The 21,655-nt window shown below is 37.7% G+C and overlaps 1 protein-coding gene across 1 annotated transcript in view; it reads right to left on the bottom strand.

The window, feature by feature from the left end:
* The window catches only part of PCCA (propionyl-CoA carboxylase subunit alpha), a 378,264-nt gene that overhangs the window by 201,121 nt on the left and 155,488 nt on the right, over positions 1-21,655 (bottom strand). Inside the window, exons 10-12 of the mRNA XM_069601951.1 lie at positions 12,728-12,830; positions 8,217-8,311; positions 5,799-5,949 (exon numbers count right to left, since the gene is read on the bottom strand). Of these exons, the coding sequence (XP_069458052.1) occupies positions 5,799-5,949; positions 8,217-8,311; positions 12,728-12,830 (349 nt within the window). The remainder of the gene's footprint in view (positions 1-5,798; positions 5,950-8,216; positions 8,312-12,727; positions 12,831-21,655) is intronic.

The following is a 21,655-nucleotide window of genomic DNA, read 5'->3' as shown; positions in this document are numbered from 1 at the left end:
TTCTCCAGGGGATCTTCCTGACTCAGGGGTCAAACCTGACTCTCCTGTACTGCAGGTTGATTCTTTATCACCTGAGCTACCAGAGAACATTATCACCCATCTAAGAAGTCAGAATATAGTACCATGGATACCTCTCAAAATAAATTCTTGATTAAAAAAACAAAAAGATATAAGAACCACCTAACCACAAGTGAATCAAAATGCAGACTGATTAATCATAACGCTATGGTAAGATGCAGATCATCGCCAGGACAGCAAGTTAAAACACAAAGGTATGATGAAAACACCTGAAGATTCAGAACTACAGAACAGGAAGTACAGTAATGTTACAATAATGAAAAGCTAACAATGAAAAGAGCAAAAATGAAGGGTTAGGGAAGAAATCAGGATTAAATATAAGTATGCCAATTTCCACTCATTTTTATAAAAAAAGAAACAATATACTTTCAAAGTGGAATATGAAGAAATGCGATGACAAAAATATAAGTAGTTCCAATAATTAATCATTTGTCATGTTAAGAACATCTTCTAGGAATTAATATTTCAGTGGAAAATAAGAAACATTTATCTAATAGTTCAGCAATTTCATCATTTCAATGAGCTAATTCAAAAAACAATACGAAAAAATAAGAGTAATGAGAAGAGTCCTACTGGATGCTGTATTATAATAAAAAGATATAACATCTAAAACAGTGTGGTACCAGCACATAAATAACAAAAAGGCTAAAAAAAAGAAAATAGTAAAGTAAAAACCTGCATATATATGAGAATTCAGTACATAACGAAGAAGACTCAATTAACACCGAAAAGAATAATTATTCAGTAATGGTTGTGACAAACAGGTAGACATTTGGGGGGAAAAAAATCCCCGGGGAAGTGAAAATTTCACCAAGGAAGATAACATGAGTACTAAAAGAAAACATGGAAGAAAAAATGAGTAAGACACGTCTAAGTATGTGATAACATCAAAAATAAGAGATTTAGCAATTCAACTGCAAAATTTTAAAACAAAAATTTTCTCCCTAGAAAGAAAAACTACATCAAAGTAAACATGACAGGTAAGAGGTGAAAGGAAAGTAGCTAGGAATCACATCTGTATATTTTATATCTGCATTCATTTGCTTATCTTGCCAGGAAACAGTTTCCTGGACTGGAGAAGGAGGCAACTGTTAACTCACAGAGCATCCTCACACCATTTCTCACACCCTGGTTCCCCATGGTCTGATGTCCCTGTGTGGGCAGAGGGGGGTACACCTATCACTGGAGAGCAGCCCCACACGAGTCATCTAAACTGACATAAGCGATGCTGCCGTGTCTGCCCTTTCTCAGCCCTGGAGAGACAGCAAACTTGACTCTGGAGAGTAAATAAATCTGTCCAGAGAGAGAAGGGGGAAGGCCTGGAATGTGAACAAATAGCTCTGGGGAAAGATAAGACTTTCTCTCTAGCAAGCTCCATCTTTAGAGTTGTTATCATTTAATCAGGTGCCAGAGGTCTTGGCTTAGAAAGCCCTCACTCTGTAAAAATGTGAAAATATTCATGGAGCATTGCTTCCTGATGATATCACAAATGGCTAATTTCCTGAAAAAATATATAACATCTACAACTCAATAAGAAAACCTAAAGGGCAAAAGAAATGTAAATGACTCTATGAAAAAAAATTCACCCTCACTCAGAAGAAAAACAAAATGAAAATGTGGTACCATTTTTCACTATCATACACAGAGCCAAAGGCAAAGATCCTTTTAGCCAGGCAAGTTCTCATATAAAAGGCACCTTGATACTATTTCACTAAATTATACAAGAACCTATCACTTTCCAGGCAATTCTACTTTCACATGTGCAAAGTCATAATATAAAAGGTATTTCATAATTGCACTATTTAGGATAGCAAAATACTGGAAAAATTAAAAATAGGAAACTGGTGAAATGCATACTCATACAAATGAATATTCAAAATCATAATGAAGAAGATAACACTTTAAATTTAAGTATGAAACACTACAAAAGACAATTTTTAAGTAAAACAAAGGTTGCCTCTACAAAAAAAATACACAGTTATGACAAAAAATGTGGTATGGGAAGTTATTTTTCCAATGTTTACTCTTCTGGATATATTAGGTTTTCTTTTAACCAATGATTACTACTTCTTAGTATTTCAGTTCAATAAAGTAAGAAGATTATTCAAGCAAAATTACATATTTATTTCATTAAAATAAGATTTTAATAAAGTTGCATTTTTGGTATTTATCCACTTCTCTATCCATCTTTCAGATGCAGAGAAGGAAACATATAAGCATGGGTGGGTACATATGCACACTTCTACTAGGACAAGAGATGGGGACCATTCCAAGCAAAGGGAATCAAACTTGATAAAGGCACACAGAGGTCAAACAGAATCCAGGAAAAAGGAAGGAGAGATTAACACTACAGAGCAAAGGGACTTGTAATGTAAAAGCATTTGAATTATATCTTTAAGAAAAAGAAAACAACAACCTCAGATATACAGATGACACCACCCTTATGGCAGAAACTGAAGAGGAACTAAGAGTCTCTTGAAGAAGGTGAGAGATGAGAGTGAAAAAGTTGGCTTAAAGCTCAACATTCAAAAATCTGAGATCATGGCAGCTGGTCCCATCACTTCCTGGCAAATAGATGGGGGAACAATGGAAACTGTGACAGATTTTATTTTCTTGGGGTCCAAAATCACTGAGAACAGTGACTGCAGCCATGAAATTAAGACACTTGCTCCTTGGAAGAAAAGCTATGACCAACCTAGACAGCGTATTAAAAAGCAGAGACATTACTTTGCCAACAAAGGTCCATCTAGTCAAATCTATGGTTTTTATAGTACTCATGTATCAATTTGAGAGTTGAACCATAAACAAGGTTGAGCATCAAAGAACTGATGCTCTCTCTAACTGTGGTCCTGGAGAAGACTCTTCAGAGTCCCTTGGACAGCAAGGAGATCCAACCAGTCCATCCTAAAGGAAATCAGTCCTGAATATTCATTGGAAAGACTGATGCTGAAGCTGAAGCTCCAATACTTTGGCCATCTGATGCGAAGAGCTGACTCACTGGAAAAGACCCTGATTCTGGGAAAGACTGAGGGCAAGAGGAGAAGCAGGCAACAGAAGATGACCTGGTTGGATGGCATCACTGACTCAATGTCAATGGACATGAGTTTAGGCAAACTCAGGGAGATAGTGAAGGTCAGGGAAGCCTGGCTTGCTGTAGTTCATGGGATTACAGAGAGACAGGACTTAGCCACTGAACATTAAAAGCGTTTGGATTTTATCTTTAAGAAAACAGTGACTTTAAAAACAAACATATGAGGATGGCATAGATAAACCTGATACATAAATTCTCACCAAAGAGAGATAAAAACCAGTATTTATGCACCAAACCCAGTGACTTTCACAGTGTTTCTCTTTAAGGAGAAATGGTATTTATTTCAAATGTCACTCTTAAGGAAATCTAGCAAAGTGACGATGCTACTCACACTGTGTTACCAGGAAAAAATGTACAAGTTCTAAAGCTGGAAAAAGTGACAATTCAATCAGGAAATTTCAAGGAAAAAAAAAAAAAGAAAAGAAAATTATAGCTCACCAGCCTCAAACTGAAACACTAATTAGAGATAACATATATCTTAGAAGATAAAGAATTTGGTGAACGTGCCTTAAGTATTATAATTTAAGGTTAGTAAAGAAATTTGAAACAGAAAATCTACCATTAAAAGGACATCTGAATTGTTTAAACAATATCAGAAAGACATCTTTGAAATATCTAAGCATGGCTTTCGGAATACTATAAAACACAAGATCCTTTTTTTCATGCTCCCATTCAGTCACAGACTCCACCATGAAATATCCCTCTACCACACAGATGTTTCTTTAAAAAATAATAATAATAATAATTTGTTTAGTAACTGACAAGACTACTGTCCCTGGAAGCAAATGCAAGAGAGAAATGAGATATTATTAAACATTAAACAGGAGACAGAAATTAATAATTGTGCTATTATATAGCACGGGTTTAGGTACTATCAGTTTTTTTTCCTGAAATTCATTTATGTATAATCTTTTTTTGAGGGTACTGAACACAATTTCCTGGCAAGCCACTCATGATACAAATTGTAAACACAGGTACCTAAGTGATTTAGACTGATACCACAGAATTATTTGATAATAAATATCAATTTTTAGAGGTCTTATACCAAAATTGACCATGGAACAAACTTGAAAAAACTTATGCACTGAGATACATGAGCCAGAAACAAATAAAAACTAAAGGTTTCTTAAAAAAAAAGATGAACATAATAACAAAGTGCCCTAAAGAAAAAAAAAAAAAACACTGATTATTAATTCTGCAAAATCTGCTAAGTATCCCAACTAAAGTCTAGTATTTATTGAGTCTTGAATACAATAAATATACATTGTAATCACTTCAAATTGCCTTCAGGATCATATTACAAAGGTATTATTCTCATCACAACATAATCAAGTCTCCATTTTAATCAAAAACATGATTTCCCAGCTAATCATATAATTAGACATACTTCATTATAAAGATATATATTTAATCAAAATCAAATTAATCTCTAAAAGGCAAAATTCTGTCAATTCTGAAGATATCCACAACAACAGCATAGAGGCTTAAAAAGTGATTTCAAACAGAAGTATTGTAAGTTTTCAGCAAAAACTACTAAGGTTAATACTATACAAATTATAAATATGAATTACCCTTGGTCTCAAATGCATCTAGATACACAAATTTTACCACAATATATGAAAATCTGTCCCATGGTATAATCTCATAAGCATAATACTGAGAAAAGAAGCCATGTACAAAAAATTTATATATAATACAATCCCATGGATTGAAAGTTTAAAAAAGAAACAGACAAAATTATTTCTATTGTCAAGGCGTGCATAAACAAAAGGAAGAACTATCCAGAAATATAAGGAGATGTTGTTTAGAATTCAGTCAGAATAATAAACAGGAAGATGGAGGCGGAATCTCTGAGAATGGGAAGAAGTTGAGGGCCAGGGGTAAGAAGTACTGGCATTTTGGTACTTCTCGATCCAATTGATGCTCACATAAACTTTTGCTTTTAATAATTTTTTTCAACTACACATTTTTATTCTACATATTTTTCTGAATTTGTTTGTCAGTTTACAATTTAAACCAAAGAAAAGGGGGAAGAAGAAGGGAAATAAAGCCATCAGTGAGTTAACAGTATACTAGTGGCTTCCCGAAACCTTGCTCGGAACTGACCAAGTATGTCCCTGAAGTTAACAGTTCCAGGTGGCCACTTAATTTCTCAATCTCCCAACTGTGGCAGAGGTGTCCATTCCTCTAGAAGACAGGTTGGATGGTTCAGTTCTGAGAGTCATTCCTGAAAGCTCACTCTCAATACCTTTACTTTCCCCATCTCTTCCAAAGATTTGTAGGCACTTAATTCCTTTCTATGCGTGATATCTTGATTAGTTTCCCTTTTCAGCATATGAACCCTAACTAATGCACTTCATCAAGAAAGGTTCAAGAAAAAAAAAGAGAACTGGAATTTCCAATATAAAGTACTAGCAGTAACGAAGCAGAGGGGCTAGTCACTGACCACCAAATTAACCTGATACTCATCTGTCATTTCCAACAGGTTTCTTAGCACTAACATAAAAACTAAATCTTTATTTCCCACTTTTAAGGAATTGGTTTTTAATTTTTATAAGACCAAAAGGGGTGGTGAGGAGGAGAAAAGTTTAGAGGCATGGAGAGGAATGAAAAACAGAGGTTTTGTTACCTGGAGTCTCGTGTTCATTTCCAAGAAATAAAAATTCTTTTTTGAGTCCACAAGGAATTCTACAGTTCCAGCAGAAGAATAATTCACTGCTTTGGCAAGGGCAACGGCTTGTTCTCCCATTGCTCTTCGCGTCTCAGAATCTAGAAAAATGCTGCAAATATACACAGAGTGACCACCTACATTTTGAACAAAAATTAAGTAATCTTTTGTGTGCATTAATTTTCTTTAAGTTTACTCAGATATGATCATCTATGTCAACTCAAGATTTCAAGGTATATGCTTAGAATATATGCTTACTGTTAATTAAGCATAACAGGTTGAAATATATCAACTTCAAACTTTTATACAAAACTAACATCTAAACCAGTCAATCCTAAAGGAAATCAGTCCTGACTATTCATTGGAAGGACTGATGTTGAAGCTGAAGCTCCAATACTTTGCCCACCTAATGCAAAGAACTGACTCACTGGAAAAGACCCTGATGCTGGGAAAGACTGAAGGCAGGAGGATAAGGGGACAACAGAGGATGAGATGGTTGGATGGCATCACCTACTCAATGGACACGAGTTTGAGCAAACTCCAGGAGTTGGTGACAGACAGGGAAGCCTGGCGTGCTGCAGTCCATGGGGTCACAAAGAGTCAGACATGACTGAGAGACTGAACTGAACATCTGAACTTTTCACATTATACTGCAACTTTAATCAATCTACAAAATATACAGCTGCTTTAGCAAAACTAGTTGTTTACAACTAGTAAAATTTTACACATAGATTCAAAATTTCTCCAAGTAAGACTGGAAGATGTGCTTTATGGAGAAAAGGTGTGTTAGGTGAGATTGCTTCAAGCAAGTATTACAATGCTGCTCACCAAGATGGTGAGTGCAACATTAATGAGTCAACAATATGCATAAAATAAGGTGTCTTTCAACAGAAACACATACAAAACAAGATTATGCATTAATCGGTTGATGAAAATGTTCTGACTCGAGGGTCACAGAAACTTAACTCTGTATTTCCTGTGAGAGTAACACTTCAGTATTGTAACTTTATAAAACATAACTACCACAAATAATAAGAATCAAGAGTACATCTAACAAATCCTCACAACTTTTGCTTCACAATAAAGAAGCACCTTCCAACAGACAAATAGAGTTTCAATGAACCCTGAAAAGAATATTATCAGATCATTTCCACATTTTCATATACTTGTTTCTATGAAAGAAAGGCTCTGAGAAACAAAACATTGACTATTTTTCTATCTGTGGATTAAAATTAGTCTCAAATGCATAAGATTTAGATGATATCTTATAAACATTTTATTATAGAAGAGCATAATGAACTTGAGCTTCCCTGGTGGCTCAGCTGGTAAAGAATTCACCAGCAATGCAGGAGACCTGGGTTCCATCCCTGGGCTGGGAAGATTCCCTGGTGGAGGACATGGCAACCCACTCCAATATTCTTGTCTGCAGAATCCCATGGACAGAGGAGTCTGGCAGCTACGGTCCATGGGGTCGCAAAGAGTCAGGAGATGACTGAGCGACTAAGCACATAACAAACTTGCATGTATCTGCCATATGTAACAATTATTACTTTACAACCACTCCGGTCCTGTCTAATGGCACGCCTACTTTTCTACCAGCATCACCCCTTTTATTTTAAAGCAAATATCAAATTAGGTATCACTTCTTCCATAAAAACTTCCCTATCTATTTCTGTAAGTACTTTTGTAACAATCACACTTCAAACATTACCAAGAACTCTTTAATAGCTTTAACATCTATATTAGCATTCAAATTTCCTAGATTATCTCATTAATTTTTTTATAGCTAATCTCTTTGAATCAGGATCTAAATAAGTTCTAGCCACTGCATTTTACATCTTTGTGATTCTTTTAAGTGGTAATGTCCTCTTCACTTTCTTTAAGCCAAAAATCTGATCATTTTCCTGTCTCATTCAGGCATAGATGACACTTCAACAACAACTGGATGACAGAATTAACGCAACCAAAAAAAAAAAAAAGGAAAGTGCAACTAAAGATTAACATCATAACATCTGGATAATCACAAGCACAGCTGAGTAAAACTACTCTTGACCTGTCTGGTTCTGCTCATTCCCTTGTCATAAACTCTCCTAGTGATCCTCAGAGCTGCAGACAAGCTCATCACTGTGCTCAAAGCCCAGGGGTAGAGACTTTCCTGGTGATCCAGTGATAATGAATCTGCCTTGTGATGCAGAGGACATGAGTTTGATCCCTGGTCAGGGAACTAAGATCCCACATGCCATGGGACAACTAATAGATCCTACTATTACTGTTAAAGTAATTTCAGCTCTATTAAATAGTTTTTATTACTATGGGAAAGAATCCTAAAAAATACAGAATATCAGACTACTCTGTATTTTCCTCAGGAAAAGCACTTACCTTGGTGCTTCCTCCACCACTTTCTGATTTCTTCTCTGAATTGAGCACTCTCTTTCATTGAGCCACAAGGCATTCCCATGTTTATCACCTAAAACCTGAAGGAGCAATAATACCACTTGAAAAATTATACAGCCATATCCATAGCACACATGCCCAGTTAACATGTCTCCACGTAACACCCCCTAGTTTTCAATACTCCGACCTCCTAAAACACAAGACACCAGTCAAATACAGTATCCTTTTGGTTGACACCAGTGCAAGAAAATTTTATCATCTACCACTCCAAAACTCAATGGAACATTTTTATTAAAAAGACTGGAGGAAAAAATGTTTCATGTTACATTTCCAATACACTGGGTAAAATATTAGAATCAACTGTACAAATTTGTGAAGGATACTGAGCATCAGTAAAGGGAATACATCTAAGATTTCAATGGCACCTGGGAGAGCCACGGTGCTATGACAAACATCTACTTGTTAATACTGCAATGTCTGTTGATCAGAAAATGCTATTTCATTTACAACCGATATGCAGTCTGTTACTTTATACACCGGTATTTTTACTGTTTTATTTTTGTTGTAAGAAACTAGTAAAAAGTTTGGGGTTAGTATATACCATTATGGTTTTTCCCATTTGTGATAATGAGAAATAAACTGGAGCTTTTCATTTTAATATTTATTTATATATTTATTATTTGACTGTGCTGGGTCTTAGTTGCAGCATGTGGAATCTAGTTCCCTAAGCAGGGATCAAACCCAGGCCCCCTGCATTACGAGCTTGGCGTCTTAGCCACTGGACCACCAGGGAAGTCCCTAGAGTTTTTAATTGTAATAAAAATATTAAAATACTGAATGAGACATACTTAAAAAAAAACAAATACCATTTATCTGAAATTCAAATTTAACCTGTATTTCCTTAGCTAAATCTGGCAACCCTAAAACACACTTTTTGTTCATGTTTTTCACATTTAAAAAAAAAAAAACCCAGTCCTGGGTGTTCATTGGAAGGACTGATGCTGAACCTGAAACTCCAATACTTTGGCTACTTCATGCAAAGAGCTGACTCATTAGAAAAGACCCTGATGCTGGGAGGGACTGGGGGCAGGAGGAGAAGGGGACGACCGAGGATGAGATGGCTGGATGGCATCACGGACTCGATGGACGTGAGTCTGAGTGAACTCCGGGAGTTGGTGATGGACAGGGAGGCCTGGCGTGCTGCGATTCATGGGGTCACAAAGAGTCAGACACAACTGAGTGACCGAACTGAACTGAATCAATTTTCATGATTAAGGAGTAGATATATATTACTGAATGCATATATTTAAGCTAATGGAGATAAAAGCTATTCTAGAAGCAAAAAGACTAGGCACTAATTTAAACTCCAAATAGCTATGTAATCTCTCTGGGCAAGTCACTCTGTTTCTTCATGCGTCATTAATAGTAGATATCATCTTAATATTTTATATGGCTCCTGGAAACATTGAAAAGATTGTGATTTAACAATATATTAAACAATAAAATGAACAGTTCATACATGACTGCATAATTAATTTTTAGGAATTTATCCAAACCTCAAGAATGCTTCCAAAGGGAAACATTACAGTAATGAAATGCCAGTAAGTTGGAATTTTATTTCTAGGACTCCAAAGTGACCACAGAACTACATCCAGAATTATTTTTAAATGTTAAATTTATTCTACCTTTTCTTATTCTAATTGATATAGAAGTGAAAGTAAACTTAGCCTCCAAGAAATAAAGTGACAATAATCGAGAATTCTCAGAAACATTTTCAACTGTAAGATATTAGATTCAAATGTACAGAAATGATCTACTTTTCTTTTCATTTTGGTCACAGAGTCAAGCTTGCTTTTCTCTGAAGTCTGTGCATAGTTTTTCTTCTGGACACACCATGTGACTTTTGGGATCTTAGTTCCCTGCCCAGGAACGGAACCTGGGCCACAGCAGGGAAAGCCCGGGGTCCTAACCACTGGACCACCAAGGAATTCCACTAAACAAATTAAGAGACAAAGTAACTGGACAACATTATTAAAAAAAAAAAAGTGCTTGTAAGGGAAGTTAATGATCAAGTCATCATGAGGTTTTTAAACTATCCATATCACCCTTTACAGACACAAGTGATAATGATTACGATTATAAAATGATCTCCCAGGTATCCAGCTTATTAGGAAAAGCTTCATTGTTAATAGACCACTTCACGTAATTCAAGTCTTTCAGCATCCATGGACCCAGCCCATAAAATGCCAGCAGCACCCTGGTTTCAACAGACCAGTGCCATTCCTACTGTAAGCACAGAGATTCAGCACGACAAAGGACAAAGTATGTGATAGCTCATTGAGAAAACAATACTACATATATATATATTCATCGACTATAGCAGGATATTCAAAAAACAGTAACAGTGTCGGCTTCCAGAGATGGAAACCAGGGGGCTTGGAGACAAGAGTGAAAGAAGGCTTATTTTCTGTTAAATACCCTTTATCATGTGCACATACTATCTAATAGTAATTAATTAAAATGAAGAAGGTAATTAAAAAAAAGAAAAGCAACTCCCAAGTGCAGATCAGATCTGGGAAACACCTGTGCTGCCTATTTAAGTTACTGGGAGGCATTTTCACCTGATGTTAAAAAAATATCAGCATAAATATATGCCATGGTTAATTAAAATAAGCTAAAAGCTGACATAGAAATATAATTATTTAACACAACAAACATTTATTGAGTATCAGTAAAAAAAAAATGTGATACTTTTTAGTGTGGTAAAAGTGAGATGGCTAAAGGTAATATGGCTTAAGTGGTCTTCTGATAGCACAAATAAGTGCTGGATGGGGAATACAGAGCAGGGGAAAATCTATTTTGCCTCTAGGATCTTACAGGAAGGACAGCTCAAATATTAATATCTCCCCTAAATTATAGGCTCCAATATCCAATAGTCTACTCAAACCCACATTTTGGTATCTGATGGGCATCTCAGCCTTCATCTGTTAATCTTCATACCCTGATTTCCTCCCCCAAATATGCAGCTCTCTCAGTCTTTCCCATCTCAGTAAATGATAGTCCCATTCTTATCATTTCTTGGGCCAAAGCCTAAAACTATCTCTGATGCCTAATTTTTCTTATATAGCACATCAATCTTTTAGAAACTCTAGTCTGCATTCACAAAACACCCTGAATTCTATCACCTCTCACCACCTCTACCACATGCTGGCCCAAAGGACTACCCTCTCAAACTAGAATTAGTATAAAAACCTTAAGGACTTATAAACAAAACAGATACAAAACCCTCAACATTCAATAATTTTTAAAAAGTCAAATTTGAAAGTGGGAGTGGGGAGGGCCAAGGATGAGACTTGAGCGGTCACTTCATAAAATATGATATCCAGTTCTGGTTAATCAACTTAAAAAAAAAAAAAAAACACATGCTTAACATCAATATTCATTAGGGAAATGCAAATTAAAACAGAGATACTATTACATGTCCACCAAAATGGCAAGACATTAAAAAACTGAGAATATCAAATGTTAGGAAAGATGGCTGAACTAGAAACTTTCTATGAACAGTTCTATGAAGACCTATAAGACCTTCTAGAACTAACACCCAAATAAAGATGTTCTTTTCATTATAAGGGAGTGGAATGCAAAAGAAGGAAGTCAAGAAATACCTGGAGTAACAGGCAAATTTGCTCTTAAAGTACACAGTACACAGAGTTTTGCCAAGAGAACACACTGGTCATAGCAAACACTCTCTTCCAACAACACAAGAGAAGACTCCACAAAGGGATATCACCAGATGGTCAACACCAAAATCAGGTTGATTATATTCTTTGCAGCCAAAGATGGAGAAGCTCTATACAGGCAGCAAAAACAAGACCAGGAGCTGACTGTGGCTCAGATCATCAACTCCTTATTGCCAAATTCAGACTTAAATTGAAGAAAGTAGGGAAAACCACTAGGCCATTCAGGTATGACCTAAATCAAATCCCTTACAATTATACAGTGGAAGTGAAAAATAGATTCAAGGGATAAGATCTGATAGACAGTTGCCTGATGAACTATGGACGGAGGTTCATGACACTGTACAGGAGACAGGGATCAAGACCATCCCCATGGAAAAGAAGTGCAAAAAAGCAAAATGGCTATCTTAGGAAGCCTTACAAATAGCTGTGAAAAGAAGGGAAGCTAAAGGCAAAGGAGAAAAGGAAAGATATACTCATTTGAAATGCAGAGTGCCAAAGGATAGCAAGGAGAGATAAGAAAGCCTTCCTCAGCGGATCAATGCAAAGAAACAGAGGAAAACAATAGAATGGGAAAGACTAGAGATCTCTTCAAGAAAATTAGAGACACCAAGGGAACATTTCATACAAAGATGGGCACAATAAAAGACAGATCACTCACAATCACCCAAAAATTTAAGAGAGGATGTGTTTCTAATAGGACTAAGTAATATTATTTTAAAGTCATAATGATTTGAAAGTATCTTAAAATGTACCAACCTGGATTTCTATATGACGGGGGTTATCAATAAATTTTTCTATTAGTAGCCTATCATCACCAAAACTAGAAGCAGCCTCTTGAGATGAAAATCGAAAACCATCCCTATGAAGAAAAACAGAAGAGTCCCATGAACACAAAACAAACACAGCCCTTGATATAAAGAAAACTAAAGGTTTATTTTTGCATACTTCTGAGCAAAGCAGAGAAAAATATACTTAACATACAAATAACTCAATTAATTTTGACTGAACAACAAGTCTTCCACTTACCAGTACTGTGACTCTGGGTAAATGCTTTAATTTCCCTGATCTTAGATTTTTATAGAAAGAGGAACACCAAATACTTATTTCACCAACTGCTTTAAAAAAAGAGACATTTTAATAAGCCATCAAAGCATGTAAAATTTCATTTCTTGGACCTTAATATACCTTAATTCCACTAATAAAAATATATTAAAATGCATACCCATTTGACTCAAAAGTGAGACAATGCACGAAAAAATGTAAAGAAACAGGCAACTGCACAGCTGGGGCAAAACCACAGCAAATAAACTCAGTAAGAATAGGCGAAGAAAGTCCTCACGAACATTTCCAAATATTTTAAGTACACAACTTTGAATGGTCTCCCACATGTCCATATAGATCATTATAATTTTTATCTTCTTTAAAATTGCTCAAAAATAGTCAACAAAAGAGAACAGCTTGATTTTTTAAATAAAAACATGAATTTGAATATTGTTATACGTTTATTTCCAAACTACAATAACTTAAACATTATTATTAAAATATGCTTACTAAAGTCATACACTTTGACATGAGTTCATTCAGTCTATTAAAAACTCAGACTTGCTTACTTAAAACTAATTGAGGATCTTATGTTCCATTCATCAATATATACAGAATATAAACTTTAATTCCTTTTACATGTAATTAATAGTTTCTTACACTTCAAATACCTGTATTTAATGTTCAACATTGAAATTCTTTTAATCCTTTCATTTGCAAACACTTCAGCTGGCAGTATCAGAAATAACTATCTCATTTGTTTGTGTGCTTGAAAAATACAACATTGCAAATAAACACTGATTTCAAAACATATTGCAAATATTTCTGTCTCTCAGTAGTCTCAGAGACAAAGTGTCATGTTTTCTCAGGCCTCCATTACTTTCACAATTTAAGGGAATGGAGTTTAGATCTCAGGAGACTGAAAACATCAAAGAAACTAAAGCACGATGAATCATTGTTTTCAATATCATATAACCAACTTCTTATTAGGTGGGATACAATGATTCACAAAGGAAAAACATAATACTTTACAGCTTGTCTCTGCTCTAATGATTTTAAAGTTTTTATTTTGCTTTGAAATCACAAATACCAAAAGTAAAAAATCAAAGTCTCCCAAATAAAGTATCAAGTTTGACAGCATTACCAAAATGTTTTAGAATTCATGGAAAATTGCATTTAGATCATTTGTACATTGTATATTGTAGTAATATATTAATTCTGTTAGGGGAAGCACACTGATTGAAACCGCCCACCCTGGCCAGGCACCATAGTAACTATTTGCATGAGCTGTTTTATGACAGGAGATCCTGATAAGGAATACGGAACTAATAAGCTACCACCAACCGGAAGAGTTCAGGAAAAGTCTAAAGGAGACACCTTGTGTTCGTCCACTTCCCAGAATCCCTCTCGCTAGCATCCATCTTGGCTGAGCGATGCGTGCGCCACCAGGAAAGACTCCAAATTAGAATGATTGGCCAAAGACCACCCAGAAACTAATCCCATCACCACAAAACCCGAGACTGCCAGCCGCGGCAGAGCAGTTCTCCTGGGTTCCCTTACCCCACTGCTCTCCACCAGGGTGTCCTTTCCCAATAAAATCTCTCGCTTTGTCAGCACATATGTCTCCTCGAACAATTCATTTCCGAGCATTAGACAAGAGTCCAGTTTCAGGCCCTGGAAGGGGTCCTCCTTTCTGCAACAGCTCCATAAATACTAACAGTGAAACTGAGTCTGGTGCATATATTATGTATGTGATAGAATTACAAAAATAAAACAGAAACTGCCCTCACAATACCTGAAATCATATAGGAGTACTCCAACATGTAGAGAGGATTAATTTTCCATTCATGCCACATTTCATTTAAATTGGCATAAAGAAAAGGAAGCCAGAGATTGTGAAAATATATGAATTTATTTTCAATAACATCCATGACTCTCACCCTAATTTAATATGTTGTGGTTGTTCAGTTGCGAAGTTGTGTCCAATTCTTTGCAACTCCATAGACTGCACTATATGCTGGTTATATGCTATAACCAACACTAAACTTTAAAAAAAATCTTCCAGATGTTCTAAAATGTCTAAGTATAGATGACACTTCCCTGAAGATGTTACAAAAGGAACACACTTCTTAGGATAATAAACACCTACTAAATTTTCTGAAGAATGTTAAAATTTTTGTGGAATATGTGAAAAATTTCTTCCTCAAGTTAGGAGAAAGGAAGGAATAAATGCAGTTCAGCATTATGTCAACAGCTGGAGAATTAAAAAGGGAGAGATGCCGGGAGCCAGCGTGAGGAACTCCGCCCATGGCAAAGGTCATGAGGAAGAAGGCTTCAGCATACGCAAAGGCATGAACAAGCCTCAGTAAACCCCCTGTTCCCGAGCATCTACCCCCGAAACCAGAGTCTACCTACTTTACTGTTTTATGCTCTCACCTATACCTTTGACTTTACGGGGGGCTGACCTCCATTACCTCTCTCGGAGAAGGAGTTAACTTACAGCTCCAAATCAATAAGAATTCCTGGGTGTGACAAGAGTGTTTCAACTTACGAACTCCTCTGAAGGTTATCTAGCCTGCCTGTACAGGTTCGTCTGGCCACATGTGATTGTTTCAGTTCAGTTCAGTCGCTCAGTTGTGTCCGACTCTTTGCGACCCCATGAATTGCAGCACGCCAGGCCTCCCTGTCCATCACCATCCCCCAGAGTTCACTCAGACTCACATCCATCAAGTCCGTGATGCCATCCAGCCATCTCGTCCTGGGTCGTCCCCTTCTCCTCCTGCCCCCAATCCCTCCCAGCATCAGAGTCTTTTCCAACGAGTCAATTCTTTGCATGAGGTGTCCAAAGTACTGGAGCTTCAGATTTAGCATCATTCCTTCCAAAGAAATTCCAGGGATGATCTCCTTCAGAATGGACTGGCTGGATCTCCTTGCAGTCCAAGGGACCCTCAAGAGTCTTCTCCAACACCACAGTTCGAAAGCATCAATTCTTCAGTGCTCAGCCTTCTTCATAGTCCAACTCTCACATCCATACATGACCACAGGAAAAACCATAGCCTTGACTAGGCGGACCTTAGTCGGCAAAGTAATCTTTGCTTTTGAATATGCTGTCTAGGTTGGTCATAACTTTTCTTCCAAGGAGTAAGCGTCTTTGAATTTCATGGCTGCAGTCATCATCTGCAGTGATTTTGGAGCCCCCCAAAATAAAGTTTGACACTGTTTCCCCATCTATTTCCCATGAAGTGATGGGACCAGATGCCATGATCTTCGTTTTCTGAATGTTGAGCTTTAAGCCAACTTTTTCACTCTCCTCTTTCACTTTCATCAAGAGGCTTTTTAGTTCCTCTTCACTTTCTGCCATAAGGGTGGTGTCATCTGCATATCTGAGGTTATTGATATTTCTCCCGGCAATCTTGATTCCAGCTTGTGATTGTTTACAGCCTCCCAATCGTGAGAGGCATGAAATGTTTTAGACTTACTAAAGGCAGATTCTTTTGGGAAGTTAGAAATTATTAGTATAGTGGGCTGGTTAGGAATTATATTAGTAAAGGGTTTTTCATTTGTTGTGCCAATAATTGCTGCTAATTCCCTGCCCTGGGTGGGACAAGGGTGTCTCAGGTCAAACCTCTCTGCTGGCAGACTAGGTTGTGTGACAGGATTATCCATACTCCTGCCAAGCACATGATTGTTTACTACCTCTCAACCATAAATAGCACAGAGACTTGGGAGTATTTTGAAAATCTTATTTAGCATAGGGCTTTTTCTCATTGTTGAGTCAATGATTCCCACCAGGCCTCCATATCCTTAGGCACCTGGGAATATATTAATCAATGTATTTGGAATATAGAAAAGGAAATATAGTAGTTTTTGATGTTAGCAATACTAGACTTTTTGAGTTAATGAATTTTCTCTTTTGTTATAGATCACTGTACTTTGTTATAAATCACTGTGTCCTTGCTATGCAAAAATGTAACTTTATCACTATCTTAAGACTAAATAGATCTTAAGGGGAACATTGGTGAAAGGATTTTCATTTGTTGGGCTGATGTTCTGCTGCTAAATCTCCATAGTCCCTGCCCTTATGATGAATATAACTAGCATATAGGAGAAATAAGTATTAACCTTTAAGATTAATCATGTTAACCTTGGGTTAAATAAATTCCTTTCTTGATTGTAACTCACTACACCCTCACCCTATAGGAATGCAACTTTATTTGCATTCCAGGGTGGTGCCTGGTTTAAGAAAAAACACCCTTGGAAAAAATAAGTTTTTTGGTTATCAGAAAGAAAGGATCATAAAATGTCAGCAGGCCTCATGGCCAGAAGATAATGTAAAACCCCTAAGACCTTTATTTATACATTTATGTGAAGCACCTGATTTTGACAAGGGTCAGGTCTGTTGACCCCCGAGAGACTCTGTATTCATCCCTATGTGTAACAAAAGGTATATAAGCAAACCTAAAAAATAAAGAAATGGGATCAGTTTCTGGAAAGACTGATTCCCCCATGTCGTTTCTTTCTTGCTCCCCGTTTTTCTGGCTGAATTCCCATCTGGAATGTGGGTACTCACCAAGCCTGCTAATTTTGCCTGAGATTCTAAGATTGGACCGGGGAGGCCTCAGTGCCTCCTCTCCTTCCGGAGAACGGAAAGACGCCTGTGGCCTATGTAGGTGGTGATTGGTATCCCATGTAAACCAAGTTATTCAGCCTCTTTTTCTCTGCTAATTTTCTAATCCCTCTCTATCTATAATTAAATAAGTTTTTTCCTAGGACGCCGATTCTGTCCCCACCTTCGAATTACTCTGGATCCACTGGGGCTGGACCCCAGCAAGTGACTCCAAAAGACAATATATGGGTATTTTCTGGACTGTTCCCTCAATTTTTCCAAAGTTTTTATTTTTCCAAATTAACAGAGGTTACAGAGCAAATTTTTTAAATGAGTATCCTATATCATTATATCAAATAATGTCATACTTTTGTTAATCTCAATAGAGTTTTAGACGTGGCTTATTTATCAAGTTGAAGGGAATAATTTTAGGTAGAAAAGTGTTTATGTACATACTTTTACTAATTATATGAAAATATTTTGAAACAATGTGCCATTTACTAGCCAAGAAAGAGTTAACTTATTTACCAAAGAGGCCCAATATAAGAATAGATATGGTGATTTCAGAAGACACTGAATTCTAAATTAAAATCCACTGGTTAAAAACCAAATCCACTGGTGAATATCCACTGGTGAAAATCACTGACTGCCAGGAAACTGATGAGTAATCTCACTATAAAAGAATATGTTACTAAGAGTAGCCTTGGAGAAACGACTGATTAAAAAAAATCTGCCACCCTAAGAAGCATAATGAAAACTGCATGCGGGAGTTCCCTAGTGGTCCAGTGGCCAAGACTCCACACTCCCAATGCAGGGGTGACCCAGGTTTCATGTCTGCTCAGGAAACTAGGTCCCACATGCCACAGCTAAAGATCGTACGTGGCACAGCTAAGCCCTGGTACGCCCAAAACACAAATTTTTTTTTTAAAAAAAGACTAAATGCTAGGTAAGAGTTTTAGTGAAACTGCTCTATAATTGCTATACAAAAGGGGAAAACACGGAGGAAAAAAGAGTTCACAAAATACACATCTCTTATAAAACCATGAAGTTGTGTTTAATATCTTTTTTTTTTTCTTTTACTACAGAGACTATAGCAGATTGTGCTTTCCAAACATGGCCACCACGGCATCTCCCACTCAGCATGCTCTTCTAAGAAACTTGCTACTCCTGCATGAGGAAGTGAAGTCTAACGTTCCTCCCCTTGAATTCAGGGGGAATTTGTGCTCACTGGTAATCAAACAGTATGGTAGAAGGGAAGCCGTGTATGAATTTTGAGACTGGATCATAAAAAGTGATACGGCTTTCACTTGGATTTGAAACAAATGCTCTTGGACCCTTGGGTCACTAAATAAGAAATCAAAGCCACCATACTGTGAGGAAGCCCAAGCAACCCATGGAGACGTCCACTAAATCACTGGGGTTACAAACAAAGCACAAGAGATAGCTTCAAACCCTGAACTTCAAAAGATAAAAGTCAAATAAGACAAATTATGTGGTAAAAATGGGACTAAGCATGCCTCTTATCCTTAAGTCTGCTTCCGCCCACACACAGCAACCAGCCAGCCCAACTGCCAACATTTCAGAGAGGTAACCAATGCTCTGTAAGTCTCCACCATCAAAAGGAACACGGGGAGAAGAATCCCAGAGAGAGGCTAAGAAGCAGGCCATTCTTCAATCAAGCATTCTTCAACTGTGAAGATAAATGCCTTCATTCTGACCTTAACCTCTCAGCATTTTCCAAGAAATTTTCAAGTAAAGCAGTGTGGCAGCATAGCCATTTAATTCATATATATGAACTCCCCGGTAGTTCAGTTGGTAAAGAATATGCCTGCAAAGCAGGAGACCTGGGTTCAATCCCTGAATGGGGAAGATCCCCTGGAGGAGGAAATGACTACCCACTCCAGTATTCTTGCCTGGAAATCCCAAGGACTAAGCAGTCTGGCAGGCTACAGTCCATGGGGTTGCAAGAGTCAGACACGGCTTGGCGGCTAAACCCCCAAGGCCAAAGAGACAGTAAGAGCCAAACATCTCTGTCTCTGTCTCTGTCTCTCTGTCTCTGTCTCTGTCTCTCTGTCTCTCTGTCTCTCTCTCTCTCTCTGTCTCTCTGTCTCTCTGTCTCTGTCTCTCTGTCTCTCTGTCTCTCTCTCTCTCTCTGTCTCTCTCTCTCTCTCTGTCTCTCTCTCTCTCTCTCTCTCTCTCTCTCTCTCTCTCTGTCTCTCTCTCTCTCTCTCTCTCTCTGTCTCTCTGTCTCTCTGTCTCTCTCTCTCTCTCTCTCTCTCTCTCTCTCTCTCTCTCTCTCTGTCTCTCTCTCTCTCTGTCTCTCTCTCTCTCTCTCTCTCTCTCTCTCTCTCTCTCTCTCTCTCTCTCTCTCTCTCTCTGTCTCTCTCTCTCTCTCTCTCTCTCTCTCTCTCTCTGTCTCTCTCTCTCTCTCTCTCTCTCTCTCTCTCACAGGGCCTGTAAGTCATCCTCAAGTACTTAAACTCTATACCCGATCATTCAGCAAATTCTGTTGCCTCTCCTTTCAGGATTAAACTCTTTCTTACCACTTCCACCATTACACTGGGGAAAGCCACCACCATCATTTTTCTTGCTTGGGTTATTTCAACAGCCCCCTGTCTGGTTTCCCTGATTCCAGGGTTCATGATTCTGTCCCCATTAAGTCTATTACCAAGATAGCTGCCAAAGTCATCCTTTTTAAAACTTAAGTCACAAAATCTTGACAACTGGTTCATCTGGATAATATATAGTACAGAAGTTCATTCCATTCTTCTACATTGTTGTATGCCTGAAAATTTCTACAATTTGAAACATGTAAATAAGGTGAGGAATTTGTTGTGAAGTTCCACGATTGTGACTTCTCTGCTGAAAACCCTCCAACAGCCTACATCTCACTAAGCATGGCCTACAAGGCCCCAGATAGTCTGTTCCCCATCTCCTTCTACCCCTCCCCAGCCCCCACCACCTGGCCACCTGCTTCTCTCCAGACCTGCTCCTGCATCACCACCTCCACACCTGCTCTTCCCTAGCCTGGTCCTCATCTCCATGTACTCTAACCTCACCACCCAAATATGCCTACTCAGCAAGGACAATCCTGCCAGTCCTGTTTACAACGGGAATTCCTTCCAACACTCCCCATGCCTCTTCCTTTCCTCCTTTACTTTTTTTTTTATATTGCTTATCACCCTCCACAATAGTATATGATTGATTTTCATCTTGTTCACTGTCTCTTCCTACCAGAATGGGTTTCTAAACCTTGTTTATGTCACGGATGCCTTTGGCAGGATCACGAAGCATTTGTCAAAATATGGCTCGAAGTGATTTAAAACACAGAAAAGAGTATGCATCGGATTTCATAAGAACTTACATTGAAATAAAGGTATCAAGATATTCTTTAAAAACAAATTTGGGATATCCTGTAAGTGGCTCTTTATTCATTAATAAGCTCCAACAACAAGTCTAACTGTTACTTGTTGCTACTGTAACACTGTTACTTAGAGGAACCTGCAATAACTGTGACGTGAACATATAAGGGATTTCCTGAAGGGTGCAAAGTTCCACAGATACTACTACTGTTGTAGTTTGTTGTCTATATTAGAGGAAACACTAAATTCCAGGTAGAGGCTAGTAAACAAAACACGTACTTTTTTCCCCCCTTATCCAGATGAATGAACATCCCTGAACTTTATGTGTCTGTAAATTCAAAGGTTAAGAACTCTGGATCCAGTCATACACTGGCTATGGAGGAATAGAGGGTTCCCTCTATTGCATGTTTCTGTTCATGGCTCTCTTCCTGGAAACTTACTAAAACGCTGCTTGGCATATAGGAGGCTGCCAATATCAAACACCTCAATAACAGCACCAATGCACCCAATGAGTTTCTTCACACTGGATAAGTGTAAGATGGGAGAGGGGAATCTGATGGGGCCTTGCTCACTATGTGGTAGCAGTAACGCTGAGCACGAGGCTGGGGTTGAAAGACTTGTCTTAGGCATATATCATCACCCCACCTCTGACATAAAACCCAAGAAACAGCAGGG

This window comes from Ovis canadensis, chromosome 10 (assembly GCF_042477335.2).
Source record: "Ovis canadensis isolate MfBH-ARS-UI-01 breed Bighorn chromosome 10, ARS-UI_OviCan_v2, whole genome shotgun sequence".
Lineage (NCBI taxonomy): Eukaryota > Metazoa > Chordata > Mammalia > Artiodactyla > Bovidae > Ovis > Ovis canadensis.
The sequence above is the reverse complement of the archived record's forward strand: the minus strand, read 5'-3'. Positions and strand labels throughout refer to the sequence as shown.